The sequence below is a fragment of the Aspergillus udagawae genome (genome assembly GCF_001078395.1).
Source record: "Aspergillus udagawae IFM 46973 DNA, scaffold_3, whole genome shotgun sequence".
NCBI classification, from domain to species: domain Eukaryota; kingdom Fungi; phylum Ascomycota; class Eurotiomycetes; order Eurotiales; family Aspergillaceae; genus Aspergillus; species Aspergillus udagawae.
The window spans coordinates 3,981,657-3,999,498 of record NW_025091266.1 but is presented as its reverse complement, the minus strand read 5'-3'; the positions used below and the strand labels follow the sequence as shown (position 1 = coordinate 3,999,498).

The 17,842-nt window shown below is 48.5% G+C and overlaps 6 protein-coding genes across 6 annotated transcripts; 1 reads left to right on the top strand and 5 right to left on the bottom strand.

Moving 5' to 3' along the window:
* Nucleotides 1-73: 73 nt before the first annotated feature.
* Aud_005241 (H(+)-transporting V1 sector ATPase subunit E) lies at nucleotides 74-889 on the bottom strand (the record flags this gene model as incomplete). Its single annotated transcript, XM_043290171.1, has 3 exons — nucleotides 74-224; nucleotides 286-797; nucleotides 857-889. 3 exons carry the CDS (start codon nucleotides 887-889, stop codon nucleotides 74-76), a joined length of 696 nt encoding a protein of 231 aa, XP_043146106.1.
* A 604-nt stretch (nucleotides 890-1,493) lies between these two features.
* Nucleotides 1,494-3,496, top strand: Aud_005240 (DUF803 domain protein; the record flags this gene model as incomplete). The annotated part of the gene is made up of 4 exons (XM_043290170.1): nucleotides 1,494-1,535; nucleotides 1,607-1,744; nucleotides 1,804-1,896; nucleotides 1,955-3,496. The coding sequence occupies 4 exons, from the start codon at nucleotides 1,494-1,496 to the stop codon at nucleotides 3,494-3,496; spliced, it is 1,815 nt and encodes a 604-aa protein (XP_043146105.1).
* Nucleotides 3,497-4,663: 1,167 nt separating this feature from the next.
* Nucleotides 4,664-5,570, bottom strand: Aud_005239 (MADS-box domain-containing protein; the record flags this gene model as incomplete). Its single annotated transcript, XM_043290169.1, has 3 exons — nucleotides 4,664-4,942; nucleotides 5,001-5,135; nucleotides 5,325-5,570. The coding sequence occupies 3 exons, from the start codon at nucleotides 5,568-5,570 to the stop codon at nucleotides 4,664-4,666; spliced, it is 660 nt and encodes a 219-aa protein (XP_043146104.1).
* Nucleotides 5,571-7,609: 2,039 nt separating this feature from the next.
* gfsA (glycosyltransferase family 31 protein) lies at nucleotides 7,610-9,184 on the bottom strand (the record flags this gene model as incomplete). The annotated part of the gene is made up of 1 exon (XM_043290168.1): nucleotides 7,610-9,184. One exon carries the CDS (start codon nucleotides 9,182-9,184, stop codon nucleotides 7,610-7,612), a length of 1,575 nt encoding a protein of 524 aa, XP_043146103.1.
* Nucleotides 9,185-14,028: 4,844 nt separating this feature from the next.
* On the bottom strand, nucleotides 14,029-15,930 carry Aud_005237 (putative Rab geranylgeranyl transferase escort protein; the record flags this gene model as incomplete). Its single annotated transcript, XM_043290167.1, has 4 exons — nucleotides 14,029-14,378; nucleotides 14,578-15,612; nucleotides 15,680-15,798; nucleotides 15,857-15,930. 4 exons carry the CDS (start codon nucleotides 15,928-15,930, stop codon nucleotides 14,029-14,031), a joined length of 1,578 nt encoding a protein of 525 aa, XP_043146102.1.
* Nucleotides 15,931-16,981: 1,051 nt separating this feature from the next.
* cyp1 (putative peptidyl prolyl cis-trans isomerase (CypC)) lies at nucleotides 16,982-17,582 on the bottom strand (the record flags this gene model as incomplete). The annotated part of the gene is made up of 3 exons (XM_043290166.1): nucleotides 16,982-17,392; nucleotides 17,455-17,496; nucleotides 17,550-17,582. 3 exons carry the CDS (start codon nucleotides 17,580-17,582, stop codon nucleotides 16,982-16,984), a joined length of 486 nt encoding a protein of 161 aa, XP_043146101.1.
* Nucleotides 17,583-17,842: the final 260 nt, after the last annotated feature.

Here is a 17,842-nt window from a genome sequence, read left to right as displayed (position 1 = left end):
GTTATACGAACAGAACAGCGGGAAATAAAACGGCAACAGTGCAGCACTTGTGAGCAAGAGAACCTCACCCTTCCTAATCATAAAACTTCCGGTTTGCGTTCTTTCCAAATAGTGTCTCTCTGACGGCAGGCAGAGCGTCAATCTCAAGCAAACGCAGGCGCTCCTCGAAGGTGTTGTTGATCTCAATCTTGCCCTGACCGCCAACAATGAATACACCACCAGCACTAGAAATGACCAGTCAGAATGCTAGATAATCACTAGAAGGGAGAAGGCGATAGAACGTACGATCCTTCCGGCAACGGATCGGCCTCGTCCAACTCCGCCGCCGCTTCCTTGCCAACATTGTTCTTGAACTCCTTCACTGCCTCTTCAATTGCCTTCTTGACTGCGTCGAAATCCTTCTTCCTCGCCCGAATGGATACCTTGTCCTCATTCAAAGCGTACAGGCCCTCGAGAATCAGCCCCTTGAGCACGTTCTGGTATTTCTTGGCATCCTTGGACGCAACGTTGGAGATCTTGTCGCGGGCTTGCTGAAACAGTTCGTTGAGAAGCTCCTGGCGAGCGGAAAGGACACGGAGACGGGTGCGGTTGGCGAGAGTAGAGCGGGTGATCTGTTGGGACATGGCAGCCTGCTTGAACTTCTTCTCGTAGAGCGAGTCGATGGCGGCGGTCTCCTGGCGGACAAGCTTGGACTTTTCGATCGCGAATTCTTCGTCGGCCTTGAGTTGGATTTCACGGGCCTTCTCCAGCGCTTCTTGCCGGATGAAGGCCGTCATCTTGCGGAGCTCGCCCGCAACCTGTTCGTAAATTGAATGAGCTCAGTGAACCTGCATCCATGATCGGTGCCAGTGCATACCTGATCATCAGAGAGAGCATGGCCTTGCGACATTTTGAAAGCTTTGTATCAAGGTTTTTGGTATTAAGAACAAAGGAGGTTGAAGCGTCGAAATACCAAATGGCGCGGAGTTGAGCTTTCTGATGCGGAGTGCTTGCTGGATGGGCGACCAAGGAGCTAAGGTCAGCATTGCTGTTGATAAGGTCCCACAAGGAACAAGCTGCATACAGATTGGGATCAGGACAGGACAGGACAAGAGATCATGCTTACCTTTCCGGGAATGTTATGAAATGTCGGGAAGGGGAGATGTGACGCGATATCGATACTACTGCAGAAGGGCAGGTGGACGGAGATGGTGTTGGCACTGGCACGAAGCGGATCTGCTGACGATTGGGTCACTTGTCTTTGTCTTCCCGCCCACGCCGCATGAGGTCAGAACCTCGTCTCAGACCTAGGGTTGGTTCAATATTAATTTAAGCTTGATCTCCATCTTCACTACGGAGTAGATACTCGTCTTGGTTCCTGCGACCGCTCAGAATTGGATATTATTTAACTATCATGGCGCCTTTATTTGGATAACTGCTGGAAGCTCTTTTCTCATGCCCTGTTGCTCTCCTTCATCCCCCGCTTGGCGACCAATGCGTCAGGATACCCGACCATGGGAAATCTTGGTGACCTGTCGCCCCAGGGTAGTGTCGCGGTATGATTCAAACAAGCTACTCCCCGTCAAAATGCCGCTTGACCCTTCTACTGACACCGGGATGCGAATAGGTTGGGGTAATAGTCGGCTTGATTTCGACCAGTCTCCAAGCCATCGGGTTGACACTACAGCGCAAATCGCATTTACTCGAGGACGAGAAACATCCCTATGACATACGAAGACCACCATATAAGCGTCGAAGATGGCAGGTGCGCAACATGGACTTTCTCTGGACACTCGAATGACGGGAGATCTGATCCCCTTTTAGCTAGGAATGCTGATGTTCGTTGTTTCGAACATTGTGGGGAGTACGATCCAAATCACCACTCTTCCGCTTCCAGTGCTCTCAACTCTCCAAGCGGTTAGTCTCCTCTTTTCTTCTGCAGCAGGCGGTAGAGACTTGCTAAGCCAAACGATAGTCAGGACTGGTTTTCAACACGATCTTCGCCACTTTAGTCCTGGGCGAAGCGTTCACCAGGTATTCCTTTATCGGTACGATCCTGGTTTGCATTGGTGCAGTCTTGATAGCTGTATTTGGCGCTATAGGGGAGCCGGCGCATAGTCTGGATCAACTGCTGGAGCTTCTTCAGCGACGCAATTTCGTACTCTGGATGGTGGGGACAGCCGTCATTGTGCTGGTCATTCTGCTCGTCTCAAAATCGCTCAAGCTTCTCGCCTCTCCGCACCGCTCAAGGCATGCAAGTATTCGACATACCTGTACTCCGCATATACCAATGGCCCCGAGCCGTGTCAGGCTTATCCGCGGTCTATGCTTTGGTCTGATCAGTGGCATTTTGTCAGCTCACTCCTTACTTTTAGCGAAATCAGCTGTCGAGCTTCTTGTTCGAACAATTGTGGATCGCGTGAATCAGTTCAATCGATGGCAGTCATGGGTGATTCTGCTTGCAATGATCTTCCTTGCACTGACGCAATTATATTTCTTACACCGTGGCTTGAAGTTGTGCAGTACGAGCATTCTTTATCCTTTCGTATTTTGCATCTACAACATCATCGCTATCCTGGATGGCTTGATCTACTTCCGCCAACTGTCCCAGCTGACAGGTTTCCACGCTGGCCTGATTGCTCTCGGAACGGTCGTTCTGCTAAGTGGAGTGCTCTGTCTCTCGTGGCGATTGGAGATTATCGACAGCCATGCGTCTGTGACAGTCGTTGGCCCTTCTCAAACCGGATTGGGTCCCGGCATGGCTGTTGTTGAGGAGAACCCGCAATCTCCTCGGGAAGTTGGCGAAGGGGACGAAGAATTGCACATCGGAGAGCGACAGCCTCTCTTGCAGGCATCCCACCCGCCACACGGGTCCCCACATAGACGGACACCCAGTTTACCTTTGTTTTCATCGATTCCTCAACAAACCCCTACTGCTGACATTGACCCAGCCTCCATCTGGGCTGAGCTGGATGACTCGGACTACGAATACACCGGTACGGGTTCCCTCTGGCAACCCCGTCCTCGAAGCAGCACCCTGAGAGAAAGTGCTCTCCGTGGCCCTCGGCACTCGACAATTGGCGCAGTCGGTCAACACACCTGGACAACCCGTAGAAACACCCGCTCAGTCTACGAAGGACGCCACCAGCGAAGAACATCAGTCCCTGGCCCCGACAATCGACAATCTCTCCAAAAAAGAAGCACCTACTTTGGCGCCTTCCCAGGTAACCACTCAATTCGCTCCATCGGCTACGGCACATGGGGTGAGAGCGAGCGCGAAGGTGGACCAGAAGGATCGGATCACCCCATTTCATCAAGTAGCGGTCGCGAACCACTCCAACTCGGGGCCACTCCATCCAGCGGCGGCCCCCTTGCAGGCTCGACAAATCCCTTAGCCCAAGCGTGGAGAAGTGGCCTACGATATCTCTCGCGGTGGACAAGGCACCGCCCACGCACCGGATCTCAATCGTACGATCCTCTACTTGACTCTTCCCATTCCCCTGTACATGACGGCTGAAGAGCCTATGCTGCTATTGCTCGAATGTTGCCTAGAGATTCCGACCATTTGATCTCATTTTGGCGCTTTCTTGGCCATGACCGTTTTCCTTTTGTACAATACCCCAATATATACTCAGTAGTGCATTTACTCTCGCTTGTTTAGCTTGATTCAATAAGAGATATAAAGTCGGGTTCGTCGGCATTGGCATCATGTGATAATGCTACCTATTTGGTAATAAATCTGTCACTCTTTGAGCTTGGCTCCTTCTATCCATGTGGGTATATTAGTACCCACATGGACAGCTGTTTGAGGATCTACTGGATCCACGATAAGCAGTCGTCCACAGGGCAGGTGCTAATGATCAAAGCATAAGGTCATTAAATGCACTTAAGAACTCTAGCAATTATACTTGGGCTGGGTAATTTAATTGGAACTAAAGCATATTAATGAACGTCGCGATAGACAAAGAGAAAAGGCTTAGCTCCATTTTCTCCGTACCATACATGTCGTACTGCCTACCTGATGAAAACCATCCATCCATATCATATCATTTACTCAGTCAGATAAAGTCAGATCCGCGCCTTTCTCCAAAAACCCCGCTCTACTTTTGGGTCAAATTTGACCATGACCCGAAGTGAGTAGTCCAGCGACATTGGGACGAGGATGCGAAGGAAAAGCGCAGGACGCAGAGGGGAAATCAAACGAAACGCAATAGAGAATTGATCAAAGCACACCAGACAGATTATATCAGAAGAAAGAAAATGAATAAATGAGTCCCCTTCGCCAACGAAAAAAACAGAGATAAAGAGAGGGAAAAAAGCACCAGGAACACCGCCACCTCCACCGTCGTCTAGGAGATGTTTAGGAGATGATGAACGGAAAGGAGAGTAATTGTTCTGGAGCGAGAGTGATGTGCTCGTATCCATTATAGTGCGAGATAACTTTTTTTTTTTCTTTTTTCAATTCTCTCGGGTTGGATGTCGATATAGTGGTTTTGTTACTCGCCGTGACATGGGAGACCACAAAACAGATCTCGAAAAATCAACTCTTGCGCATCAAGAATCGACGGGTATCAAATAGGGCAGGGCAGAGCGGGGTTACAGATGCTGCAGGCAACAATGAAGGCAAAATACGGACCACCGAACCGCCCTCAGATCATGCTAGGTATGCAAATAAGAACCCCATCTACGCAGTGGGTTGGTGCTGAGGGGGCATTCGATTGCCCACAGGCATGCCGGGGTACTGCCCACCAGCCTGTTGTTGCTGCTGCAAGCCCTGATAATAGGCCATCTGCTGCTGCTGCTCGTTCGTCATGTAGCCTGGGTGGATGCCCCCAGGACGGGGAATATTCGACTGTTGGGGGTTGACACTGGCGTGGTTAACATCCTCGGGCGTCTCTGCTGGCACCTCCGGAGCTTCAACGCCATTTTCGTTGGTGGCGGGATCGGGAGCGTTGAGGCAAGCCTGATGTAGAATTGGTTAATTATGCTGGTCCCAGACCGAACGCGCTCTGACAACTAACCTGAATGAGATTCTTGCCCTCGGCCTTCGTCACCAGCGGTTGAAGCTTGGGAGTGGTGAAAGTGTAGACGAGACCGGTCTCGGACACAACGAGCAACAATACTTGAGTACCTGTGAGGACGGAGAGCTCGTACGCCTGTTTTGCGATAGCATTGAACCGTCAGCAACTGTCCAAAGTGATTGATTATACGAAACATATCTTGAACAAAAGGCTTGAATCGTAAAAGAATCAAGTATAAACAAAAAAAAGGGGGGGGGCATAGGAAATGCAAATACTCGAGAAACCAGGTGATAAGCGCGGGCAGGGAGACGCGAAAGTACGCACCTTCTTCATGATACCCGCCTTCCGCTTGGAGAAGGTGATGTGGCGACGCGATTTATCTTGAATGAACTTGATCTCAATCTTTCTGCGCTCGCGACCAGGCTTGTCATCGTCATCGTCTTCGTCTTCTGCGCTCATTCTCGAACGCTTGGGACCGCGGTTGTCAGCGGCGCCATTGCCGGCGGCCTGCTGCAAGTCGTCCTGGGTAGGAGAAGGGTTCTCCTCACCGACGGTGGTGATGTCGGCCATGATGGATCAAAATTAGGTGATAAAGGGCACAAAAAAGGATTAATCGGTTTGAGAAGCGAGTAAAGGTAGAACCCTGAGGGTTGTGAACACGAATGCCGAAAGAGGAATGATGCTTTTGAGGGGGGGAAGGATGACCAAATCGAGTAACGCGTTTGCTTCGCAGGGTTTGGGTTCAGGACGAGAAGGAAAGAAAATCGGGAGGAGAGTCGAAGAAGGCAAAGTGCCGGTTGGGACAGGCAGGCGGTCAGTCACGTGAATCAGTGGGTCTGGCAGTATCCACAAGTCAGTACAGTACCGTTACAACGGAATCCGTAGGTACCTCGGCCGGCTGTATCAGCGGGCAGGCCTGGCTAGGAACCTCCTGAGTAGTCAAATCACAATTTCCAGCAGGAGGATGCATGATATATCTCTGTACCCCGTGTTTGGAGTTTTAAAACTCAATAGTAAAGATAACCCCAATAAATTTATAGCTTAGAGCGAAGTTCATGATGATCCTTACAATAACACTCGGTACAGACGTAACGAGCTAATCGATTATACTTTGTCCAGACCCAGCGGTGGAAAAATATGGACTTGGCACTGCTAATGATTGGACGATCCCTTAGAAGGTCGATTTCGAGGCCAACTCACAGTTCGCGCTGTACCGTAATATTACCACTTGCGATTGTCAGGTCTTCACTTAGTGCCTTGTTGCTGCAGGATGCGGATTCGACTGGGTAGGACAACGTCCAATTCCTTGACCACTTTCGCTCGGCTACGTTATCTTAATCTTTAATTGCGGAGGCTATTGCAGAGTGCCTAGAAATTAGTGGAGGTGTCTGGCCAGACGAAAGTGCAAGAGCTTTGGAGCACCACCAAGTCGGCTGCATTCCATCCCTCGAGTCAGCCAAACTTTGGCCCCCCATTCGCCCTTTATCATACGCACCAGGCTGTCTCTCTGTATGTATGTAAGAATAGAACCTCAGTAGTCCAGTACATTCGACGATCAACGCACCACAATTGACAAGGTAGTCTCGCTATTAGCAATAGTCCATGTAATAATCCAGCCATAGCGATCACCTTAAGCCAAATCCAATAGTGCACGCGGTATCATATGGTCATACATCTACATCTACATTATGCATCGTGCAATATAAGTACCTCGATCACAGTTACTGCAGTGCCTTGGGTAGTTTTGATCAGGCTCTAAGGTAGCACGGGGATTGGCTGTTGGAGCTCAGCAGTGACTTCTCCAGTCAGCTCCTCGTGCGTCCTTCTTTAGGCTCTTGATTCAGAGTACTTAAAAGTTGACTTTTCTAGTGTGATATATCAGATAGCAGTGGCTTGCTGCTTAAATATGAAGCGATCGTCGAAATACTGAGAAGCTTATAATGAGAGGTAATACAATGAAGATAGATTCAAGTTTCTATGGACAGATGCAGTGGTAGCAGCCAAATCTAATCTAATACTCAAGTCATGATATTCCTGCATAATGACAAATGTTCAACGCTAATCTCCAGAAGCAGCGACACCAGCTCAGCCTGAAATTCTATTTTTACAAGACAGATATAAAGAAGAAGAAGAAGCTCTCTTGGGGGAGCGGGTAAGAGAAAGACTCGACCGGGATGAGAGGTCAGATCAAAGGTGAAAGTGCCCCAGCACAGGCAGATGAAAAAGTCAGGAACAGTCTAGGACCCTCGAACGGAAAATGCTGTTCGCTGAAAAACGACTTGATTCCAATCTTGAATGCGCCATTCTTGGCTCCGTCAACAACACAACGCCGGTCCAATCAACAAAGGAAGAATATGACGTGGAAAGTCGGCATTCGGGCAAGAACCCATTCTGGCACCATCGTTTCAACTTTCTTTCCTGTTTCTGTTGTGAGTTTTCCATCCTGTGGCCAAACATGGTTCCCAAAGGAGGTGATATAAGCAAAGGAAAGAAAGAAACAAGGCAAAGTGGGAAAAAGACATGTGCAAGAATGGAAATGAAAATCTTCACAAAGCCCGAGGACCAGCCTCAGTATTAGTTGAGAGGTTCGTTCGATCAGTGTGGATGGTTTAATGCTGCTTTCTCACAGCGTAATCATGTACACCAGCTCCACCGCCTCCCTTAGGTCCAAGCCATACAATTTCAATGACACTGTGGCCCTCATCCTCTTCACGCACATACCATTGGTGCACGTTGTCACCAACGACATAAGCTTCCCTCAACAACCAGCGGTCCTTGGTGACACCTGCTTGATCCTTGAGACGGAGAGGGCCCAGGCGAGCCTCATAACCACGAGGGTCTTCCTCCCAAGTCTTCTCAGTGTGATCAAAGTTGATCGCATCATCGGGGGTGTTTTCGTCATAAGTGTACTTGACAAGAGAATAGCCGTTGGTCATGACCCAGAACGTGCGAACGGACTTGCCAGTAGAGTTGTTGACATATTCCTCCTGGTCGAAAACCCAGCGCCGAAGGACTGATTTTCGACCTGCCGCGGCGGCCACTGTGGTCATCTTCACCACGTCCTTGGTATACCAACTGTTCCAGTGATGCAGAGACTCGATCTTCCGCCCAGACTCGTAAACACCATCGACTTCACCCTTCATGTCCATCTGGTAGAGCGAGGGCCAAAGTGTAAGAGGAGTTTCGCCGTATTTCTGTATGCACTGGCCAAGTTTCTGATCACCGGGCTGCTCACCCCATGACTGGCACTCATCGTAGTATTGCTCGAGGACATCGAGCAGCGGTTTGGAGACAAAGACACCAGCACCTCCGAAGGCAATGTGTCCGAAGGTATCAACTTGCCAGCTGGCTTCGGACAAAGCACCAATATAATGCTTTTTGTTCACATCGAAAAGCTTCAGTTCCTCGGCGACAGTGGGAAGGGATAACCAGAAAGTGTCATCATCGATAAAACTGACCCATGTGGTTTGAGGGCGCTTGGTTCGGATGTGCTCAGCAAACGCCTGGACCAGGCCGAAATAGCGAGCGGTGAAGTCAAGTGGAGACTTGATCAAAGTTAGGTCCAAGCCACGGTTACGGAAGTAAGTCATTTGCTTGTCCAGATCATCGTCCGACTCTGGAACAAGAACGATGATACTAGCCTTGGTGTTACCATAAGAGTACAGAAGCGAAGGAAGAAGGCGATCCAGACGGTCAGCAGTCGTAGCAAGGCCGAACAGGAGCTTGTCTGTTTCATCAACCGCATCGTCCGCGGCCACATCGACATCGATGATTGGAGGACATGGTAACGAAGGATCCTTGTTATCCGGCGAAACAACCATGCCACGTTCCATAACAGTCATAGGTGGAAGGACAGGAACATTGATGTCTTCAAGAGAATTGAATTCTGCTCTGGGGCTCACGAAGCGAGGACGGAAGTAGGCACGAGTATAATTCTTGCGAGGAAGCCATTCGGTGAATGGCAAGGGAGGCCTGATATTAGGATCTGCCTCGCAAGTCTTTGTAGAGTCAGGCGACGATGGTTGCAGCTGGATCTGAGGAGTTTGAGTTGTCGGCGCTACACGGTCGACTGGATGCTTGAACCGAAGGGCCGCATGATCGTAGCGTTGCATGCCCCAGAAGAACCCAATTATGGAGAAGAGCGCGATGAGAGGGAAAACGGTTTTGAGCCGAAAGACAGGCATCTTGGTGGAGTTATGAGGGTCAAGCGACTTTTTCCACATTAAAGTAATCGCGATGCTGCAGATTCAGCGGATTGAAGTATTATAACAGTGCGTCTATCCGTATTAAGAGCACATCAACGGAGAGCGAATAGTCGTAAAGTGGATGCGTATCGCACAGCTGTCCAGAACTTTGGAGATGATTAAGTGGGGTTCTTGCGTAAATGAGTGGAATTGGCAAGATCAGGAGAAATTCTCTCCGATATGCTCAAAAGACTGACAACGAGAGTCCGGCAGCGTCGAGACCTGCGACACGGTCACAAGGGGAAAAAAAGGAAGAAAAGAGCGATAGGCGGGATTGAAAGACGGTCCGGCGAGACTGTTCGCGGACACCTCAGGAATGGGGTGTCGAGAAGATCGTAAAGAGGTCCCAACAAAGAAGACAAAGAAGCAGCACAACTGGACTGTGTGTCCAGGGCTAGAGAAGAGAATCAGGCGGACGGGGATAGAAGGTCGAGGTTATGATTGTTGTCGAGGTCTGGAGGATGAGAGAAGAAGGGAATAGGGGAAGAAGAGGGGGAAAAGGGTAAAAAGTATGAGAGAAAGATGAAGACAGGAGACAGGCACAGGAACCGATCCAAGTGGGAATGCCAAAATACTGGACCACGGGTTGCGTTCGGGCCAAAGCTCCCACTTGGTAAATTAAATCTGTTAAATCAAATTAAGCTCAACCGTCGTATTTTGCACTTTCCTAGGTGGATTAAACGGGAGGATTGAAGAGGCAGAGATGATAAGGGTAGTGATCGCTTGAAGATTTTGTACTGGGATCTGACAGTGAGCAGCGGGAGGAATTGTCCCAATCGAGAGATTGCAGGTTTGCTGCAGAATTTCACCAAAATCCCAGAGAAGGAAAAATAAGGTATCAAGAGTTCTCTTACGGAGGCATGATTTTCATCCACACGAAATAATATATTATTTTTTATGGTTGTTGACTGTTTACGCCTCCCGCAATTTCTTCTTTTCTATTTTCCGATTTCGCCATCTACCCAAGTAGCAAGTACGTAGTAACAAGGTCTGGTTGCAGATCACTGGACCGAAAAAGAAGAATGTCGCTCAGATGTATGGACTGTCTCGTCGGGAATACGTGCTGCGGGTTCTTCCCAGCTCCGCCAAGTGGGTGGCTGGTATTTTTCACTTCCGGCCTCAAGACCCTTGCAATCAAGCGAATTTGACGATAGTGCATTCTAGATGGTGACTGTTTTGACACATTGTTGGTTGGACGATCCCGGCTTGACGAGCGTGTTTCTATAGGAGATTGCTCTACTGGAAGCAACACAAAACGGCGGAAGAGAGATCAGATCAGATCTTGATCCTGCTGATAACATATAATATATGAGAAAGCATCAAACTTTTGTTGGTTACTGTCCCAATGAGGAAAAGAAGTGGAAGGACAAGTGATACAACTGTATAAGCTGCAAGAATGTGGGATTCTCCCTACAGTAGTTACTCTTCAGTTGCATCTGACTCGATACCAATGATACCATGTCTTTGAAGGGAAGTTGATTGCGGAGCGAAATGTAGCATGTCTTATAGATTTATAACCTTATTATTATCACCCCATGTTGACATTGTTTTCCACTTTGATATGTCGCTGTGTGGTCAACCCCCCGAATGGTTTGACACCATACAGAGATATCCTAAATTTGTGGAATGTCCCAGTGGATGTTTGCGACCATTTTGTCTCAATCCCATGACTGATGTCATTTAACTACGTATTATTTTCTCTACTCCGTTCCCATGAAAGAGATATTCATAGCATGGTAAAAACTTTGAAAACCCGTTGCAGCATTTGCATTACTGATTGACTTCTGATACAGACCATGTCAACCGCCAATACATATGAAACACTACCACTCTTCACCTAAAGAGACTCTGTTGGCTGTATTAATGTGTCTCGACTGCGATTCAGAAAGACCCTTCAACGATCTGCGCCATTCCCGTGTCTCCAGCCACTCAGAGACCACCATTAAAAGGGCTGCTGGGTCCATAGCCCCACGGGCCGCGTGTCCTCTTCCACTGCCACTGTTATTTCTCCTATTAGACAGGTATTACTCTCAGGCTGTCACTGCTGCACAGAGAAGTACTCAGTAGATAGCCAAAAGTTAGGAACTACTATCTATATACGGAACAAATTCCGGAGTCGTGATCCTGTTGCAGAACGATACATAAATATGGGCACACCATAATCCTAGGTATTCCGTAACGGCCAATGATCCGAAGACTCATAATTATGTGTTTAATTCCATTCTCCTCTTGTAGCATGGTCAAGGACCATTGTAAAGAGCTAATCTGCCTGAGAACCAAGCTACCAGGGATATACCCTCGTCATCAACTAACGATGTTGCTTTAGAATTTGCCGCCGGACTGGGATCCCGAAGATGCTCCGCTCCATAGCAAGTGCGCCTTGATACCCATACTTATGACCTGACCAACTGCACATTATTATCCTCAGCAGACATCGTATGGAGTAACACTACCTTGTTACTAGTCTTCTCATCAGAAGGTGAATACTGGATAATTTCCTGTTATGCGCATCTCCGCAGTCAGTGGCAACAAAGAGAAATGGCAAATCTGAGCCTTCTGACTGGAGATTTATGAGTGGACTTGAATCCTTCTCGTGGTATCTGTGGGCCGTGACACTGTGGATCGGGATCGGCCTGCTTGACCCCATGAGAGTCTTCGTTACGATCCAATAATATACTTCAAACAATGCGCACTCGGGACGCGTGTACAGAATACGGGAGTACATCCAGCAACAGAATCCATAGAAGGGTACAACAACGAAGATCTTGAGAAGACGACACCTGCTTATGGACCCAAGACGCGAGCATCATCTGCCATGTTATCGCCTGATCAATTTATCCCCTCGTTTTATAATTGTATCGAGTCAGCTATACAAGGAAGATTCTGCACAGTATGTCCATCAGCATAATCTCCAGTTCCAGCTACTACTAGTACTCTGTAGTCCATACATGGTTATCAATACGACCTGCCATTTAAGCTTGAACATATGCCTTGGCAAGCCGTCACCCCCTTTTGCGTCTTACGTGTAGAAATCTGCACAAACATTCTCAACATCGTTGCACAAATCTACAAATCTGATGTAAATTACGCCAGTTACGTCAATGGACGGTTTTTTGAGCTAAATGTTTAACTATCCCACAATGCTGGACATCGCTTAGATAGACACAGACTACTAATACGTCCAAGTCACTGCAAATTTTGCGTGCCCCTGATGATCATCTTCATCCATGGAAACGCTCTGATTTCTGTTGTTGCCTCAACCCCTATTCATGATTGGAGGTTTGCGCCGATCCAAGCCATGTTCCATTAGATTGCTTTTTGCCAAGGCAACCGGTCAAGTTAAGGGTGCTTGTGGCGACCAATCTTGCGTGCTCCCTTCAGGGTTCGTGATTTGCAGTTCGTCAAGATCCACTCAAGCCTCAGGGTCCATCTGCCACTGAATTCTGACCACTTTGGGTAACCACTCACTACCGACCAGCCTACGGAGTACTATGGGGGTACTTGTACCTTACACAGTGCGTGCGCAAGGCATAGACTCCCTGCTATCACCACTACTCATGTGTATCTGCTACTCTGCTCCATAGAATGTTCACACCCATGTACTCCTCTGTCAATTCATCGTTCGCCGTCAGCGCCAGGGAATATAGTCCCGACGCACACCGTTTGCTCTAGATGCCACACCACTAACCAGCAACTTGGCTCTCAATATCTTTGCAGCACTTTCACAGACGATAAGCCAAGAACACCCTGCTAACTGATTATTGGACTAAGCGATATGCTGAGACATGGTACACTGCCAAGCGGAGGAGCCGAAGGGTTGGAAGGAACAACAAGTATTGTTTCGCAACTCTAGCCTACCTTGAAAGTATGGAGAGAATATGTCTCATTAAGTCTATCTAGATTCTAGGGTACCCTTCATATCTAAAGCAGCCGTAGGGATGGTCGATCCACATTTGTTCAGTCGCGTCACCTCTTTGGTACCTTAGGAGATGAGTATATATACCTTATCCTGATCATTGACTACTGTGTCAGCACAAGGACGAGGCTTGCGCAAATTCAGATCTCCCAATAAGGACCCCTATAATCCTAGAGCCCATAATCTAGAAATTTGCTAAATCCTGAGTTTGTCCCTCTCCTCTACATGGCAAGTATCGCAGATTCAACAACATGTATAACCCGTTTGTGTCATGCACGGGTTCCATGCAGACGTCAAGAGGAATAGCTATCGCCATTCCCTCCACTGTGCCATCTAAGGATATACAACCGCCATGTTGGACGAAATTGCCTCTAGTTTAGATGCACCACGGCTTGAGATGTGCCACCACTTACAGCAGTACCACCTCAAGAAGCCTGTACGCCATCTAACGCAGTCTGTCGTGTCACGTTCACCACTTGCTTTGAAGTAGGATCACGACATTGTCTTCCGGTGGTACCGGTCATGGCTGGTAAAGCAAAATTCTTCAGACTTTCACATATATAGCAACAGTAGCTTCCAGTCTGCTGGTTGTGGAAGGGCAAACTTTAATAAGTGCAGAGGTGTAATCGAGATCTTGTACTAAACGGAAGGGTTGGGTCCGTAAGAAGAGATATTCATTTCATCTGCCAATTAACACTTGCCGGCCTTAGTCCCAAGGGATGAGACGTTGGACTACCTATAGAATCCATGTAAATCAAAGGCGCAACAAGCGATACTGATTAAGGTTTGGTAAGAATGCATTCAAGCATTATTGTTATGTTCAATAGGATTAAATGTAAATTTCTATCATCGTAATATCTAAGGCTTCTCAATCAGCATCGTAAGCACCTTCTCGGTCCTCGAAATTCATGAAGTCATCTGAAGCTTGATCGCCCATGATTATCTTCCATGCATCCTTCACCGCGTCAATGAGCGCATCGTCGAAGGCGAGATCAAGGCTAGGAGGCGGGAAGGAGAGTATATTCGCTGACAGCGAGCTTCTTTGGATTCTAGAGGTACCACGAACGTCCTGGCTAAGGCGCCCCAACTGTGTAAAACGCAAGGACCACAAGATCTTTGCGTTGAGATCTGCACTGGACTGAAGGAGTTTGTGTATAGCACTTTCAAGAAGCGATTGACCATCAGGTCCAGGTATGGAGACACTAGAGTACAAGACACCTGGTATTCGTCAGCGGCGTGCCAGTCATTGTCAATGAGTGGAATATTAAGCATAACGAGAAAACGCTCATTATCAGGCTGTCAGAGGTATGGTCTCATCAATGAAATTACAGGCAATGTAGATAAGTATTCAAGAAAGTCATCATATGAGCGTAGGAGAAGTGCTTCGTAAGAAGAACGAAAAGGATATGCAACTTACTTTGTCCCGATGGACACTCGCCAGTCTCGCTGGAGTGAACCAGAATATATACTGGGGCCGAGTCCTCTTTTTGACCTAAAAGAGCTCCTGGGAATACCACAACTGCACCCACAGGAATTGGGCCACCTTCTGCAGCAACCGGAAAGAGACTTTCCAGAGACGAAGAGACAACCGTGATTGACCGCGAAGCCTTTTCATAACGAGTAGGGTCCAGGACATTCGCAGGAAGATCCCAGTTTGAACCAACTAGGAAGCGAGTTCTAATCGACTCGTCATTGGCAAGTTGAACTTCTATAGGACCGACGTCGCTATCATCAGCCTCAACGGAGTCATTTCTGACCGACTTGATCCCAGAATCCAGGACGTACACTCCGCCCCCGACTGCGAGAGCTCGGCAGCCTACTTGAGAGATCTCGGATCCTCCACCCCATTTGGCAACCAAGCTTCCAAATCCAGGACCGAAGACACCGATAGAGGTTAAGTGTCTCTTGATGCGCGTTACCGCATATTCGGCTGACGTCTGGGTTGGAGAACTCTGGGCCAATGAAAGTGATAGAAGGGGATCGTGAAGCTCGGCAGGGACTTGAAAATTGGAGGTGAGATAGTCCGGGAACGACCCGGTCAGATCATCCTGTTCCGACGAGCTTTCATCATCCTGTTGAGGCTTGGCAATGTGCCGGAGGAATCTCATCAGCGTTCGCTTTGATTTAACGCTGATCACGTCATCGGCGAAAACATCTTCGCGGCTACTCGGCACACGGTACAAATCTGAGAATGCATTCACAGCCGTGCTACTGCTCGCAGAAGCCAAGTTGCCCGAAGGCCTGTAAATCCACCAGCTTCCAACAGCCTGAAATTCAAGCTGGCGGTAAACTTTCGAGGACACCAGCGTGGGCAACAATGCAGATCGACAATAAATCAGTTGCGGTGACAACGAAAGTGTGTATGCTCGAGAAGAAGCTAGCTGAGCATTGCACTCCTGTGTTTGCCCAGGCCTCAAAATGGACGCGTCTTCAAAGGGGAAAGACTTCGGTTCTAGCTTATCAACACCAGTCAGCAAATAATAGTAGCACAAAATAAGGACAGAAATGCCGCAAATTACCTTGATTCACTTGGGAAACCCACTCTTCAGCTTCCTGAAGGCTGAATGCTGCCTCAGAGCCTCCATAATATGGGTTACGATCAACGTGAAGTACCTTCTTGCCTGAGCGGGAGAGGGCCCTAAAAATGGTAAAGTCAGCGACAGAACGAGTAGGGCAGTTGCTGATAACCGACTCACAATGCCAGAAGTGACTGCGCCAGCCCTGTGCCAGAGATTGTTACATCCCATGGCGTTTCTGCCAAAGACTCCATCCTGAGAATGGAAATTGCAAGGCGCACAGAGCTGGGGGGAAAGGTTCAGTGTGATGCTATATGATGAGCAAACCCAACTATCATCACGTCGGGTGGCAGGCAATGGAGCACTTCCTAGCAAGCAGGAATCTCCTGCCCATGAATGCGGTGGAAGTTTTCATCCGTCCTTGAAAGGAAGAGCTTTAGAGGAAAATAAAATAGAAAGCGACGGAGGCACGCAGAAATACTTCCGTCCTGACCCGCACCCATAGTGCGGCACGTGACGAAGCTCGAGCCATATTCTTCGTGGTCAAGATACTCAAGCAGCAAGATACACTCTTCTCGACTGTTAGTTTCTCATGTTCGCTCGGCTCCTTTCTCGCTGATGAAAGCTACTCCTCTATGGTCTAGCATTCTGATGCTGTCGTGCTCCTCATCCGAGCCGATCTGCTAGATAGATTAATCTACGTTGGCTCTCTGAACGACGAGTCGAGCTATGTCAGAATTCGACTATTCCAAATTAAGTTAGACAGCTTCGCTACCTTAGCACCTTTAAAAGATTGCTCTCTCGAAGGATCTTCCTTTTTTCTAGCACACCACTCCCCAGTGCTCTGCACGGCATTCTGCGCTTTACTATAGCAGATTCGTCTCATGCCGACAAGCCTTCATTGGTCTTGTCCTTACAGGGAGTGGTAGATCGGATCATATCACTCTGTATCTGCTGCTCCGGATGGAGACATCTGATGGAAGCGGTTCGTTTGTAGTGATACATTTCGTCATACTGTAGCTCTCTGTGCCTTGGAAAAGGTAGACAGATGTCATACATGTAGAAACCTTAGTACAAATTCCTAATGCCTGAGTGAGCATGGCGTTTCGTTTCGAGTGCTGCGTTTCTTGTCACCACGACGTCAAGTGGTACAGCAAGCCCGCATACTGGAGGTTTAGGCTGTTATCCTTCGAGTATCTCTCTCCAGGCTCCGTCCGACAAAGGGGTGTGATGAAGATAGCGACGGCATGTGCATATCGCTTCGATCCTGAAGTACGTCTGCGATAGACCGCATTGCAGCTCGTCTCACTCCTCGCCTTCTTCCACGACTTTGGCGCGAATAATCTTGACCTCATCGACCGGCCTATCCTCGGAATTTGTTTTGACGAGTCCCATTCGCTGTATTACTCGCATTCCGCTTTTCACACGCCCGAAAATTGTGTGCTTTCCATCTAACCACGGTGTAGGCGCAAGGGTGATGAAGAACTGGCTGCCGTTGGTGTTGGGTCCACTATTCGCCATGCTCAAGACGCCAGCTCCTGTGTGCTTGAGACCCGGGTGAATCTCATCCTCAAACTTCTCGCCGTAGATTGAACTGCCTCCCCTGCCGGTACCAGTAGGGTCGCCGGTCTGTACCATGAAGTTGGGGATAATGCGGTGGAAAATTATGTTGTTATAATAACCTCGTTGTGCCAGAGTTGCGAAATTCCTGCAAGTCTTTTCAAGTATATATCAGCATGTGAAGAGCGCCCAGGTCGAAAAATAAGTTCCTTGCTTACCTTTGGCGCATGCTCGTTGTAAAGCTCTACCGTGAACGAGCCCTGGAATACGTTAGAGGAGCCAATTGCTGTGTGGCCAACAGGATAGTCCCTACCATACTCGTGTCAAACACCACGTCAGTCGCCATTCTTTTCTGTAAGTAGCTAAACGAGGAAATCGGATATCTTCAAGATCGTGCTTCTAACAGAGCAGAAGGGTTGTATTCGAGCTTTCTAATGATCCCGCGGCGGGGATGGAGATACTTGTCTTGGCATCGATCATCGGGGAACACAGAGCTTCCACGCTTGTCACTCTTTGGTAAACACAGCGTCCTACAGCTATGACCTGATTCCCAACCATAGCGCAACCAGATGAATATTCTCGACTTAAGCTGACGGTAATCTCTCT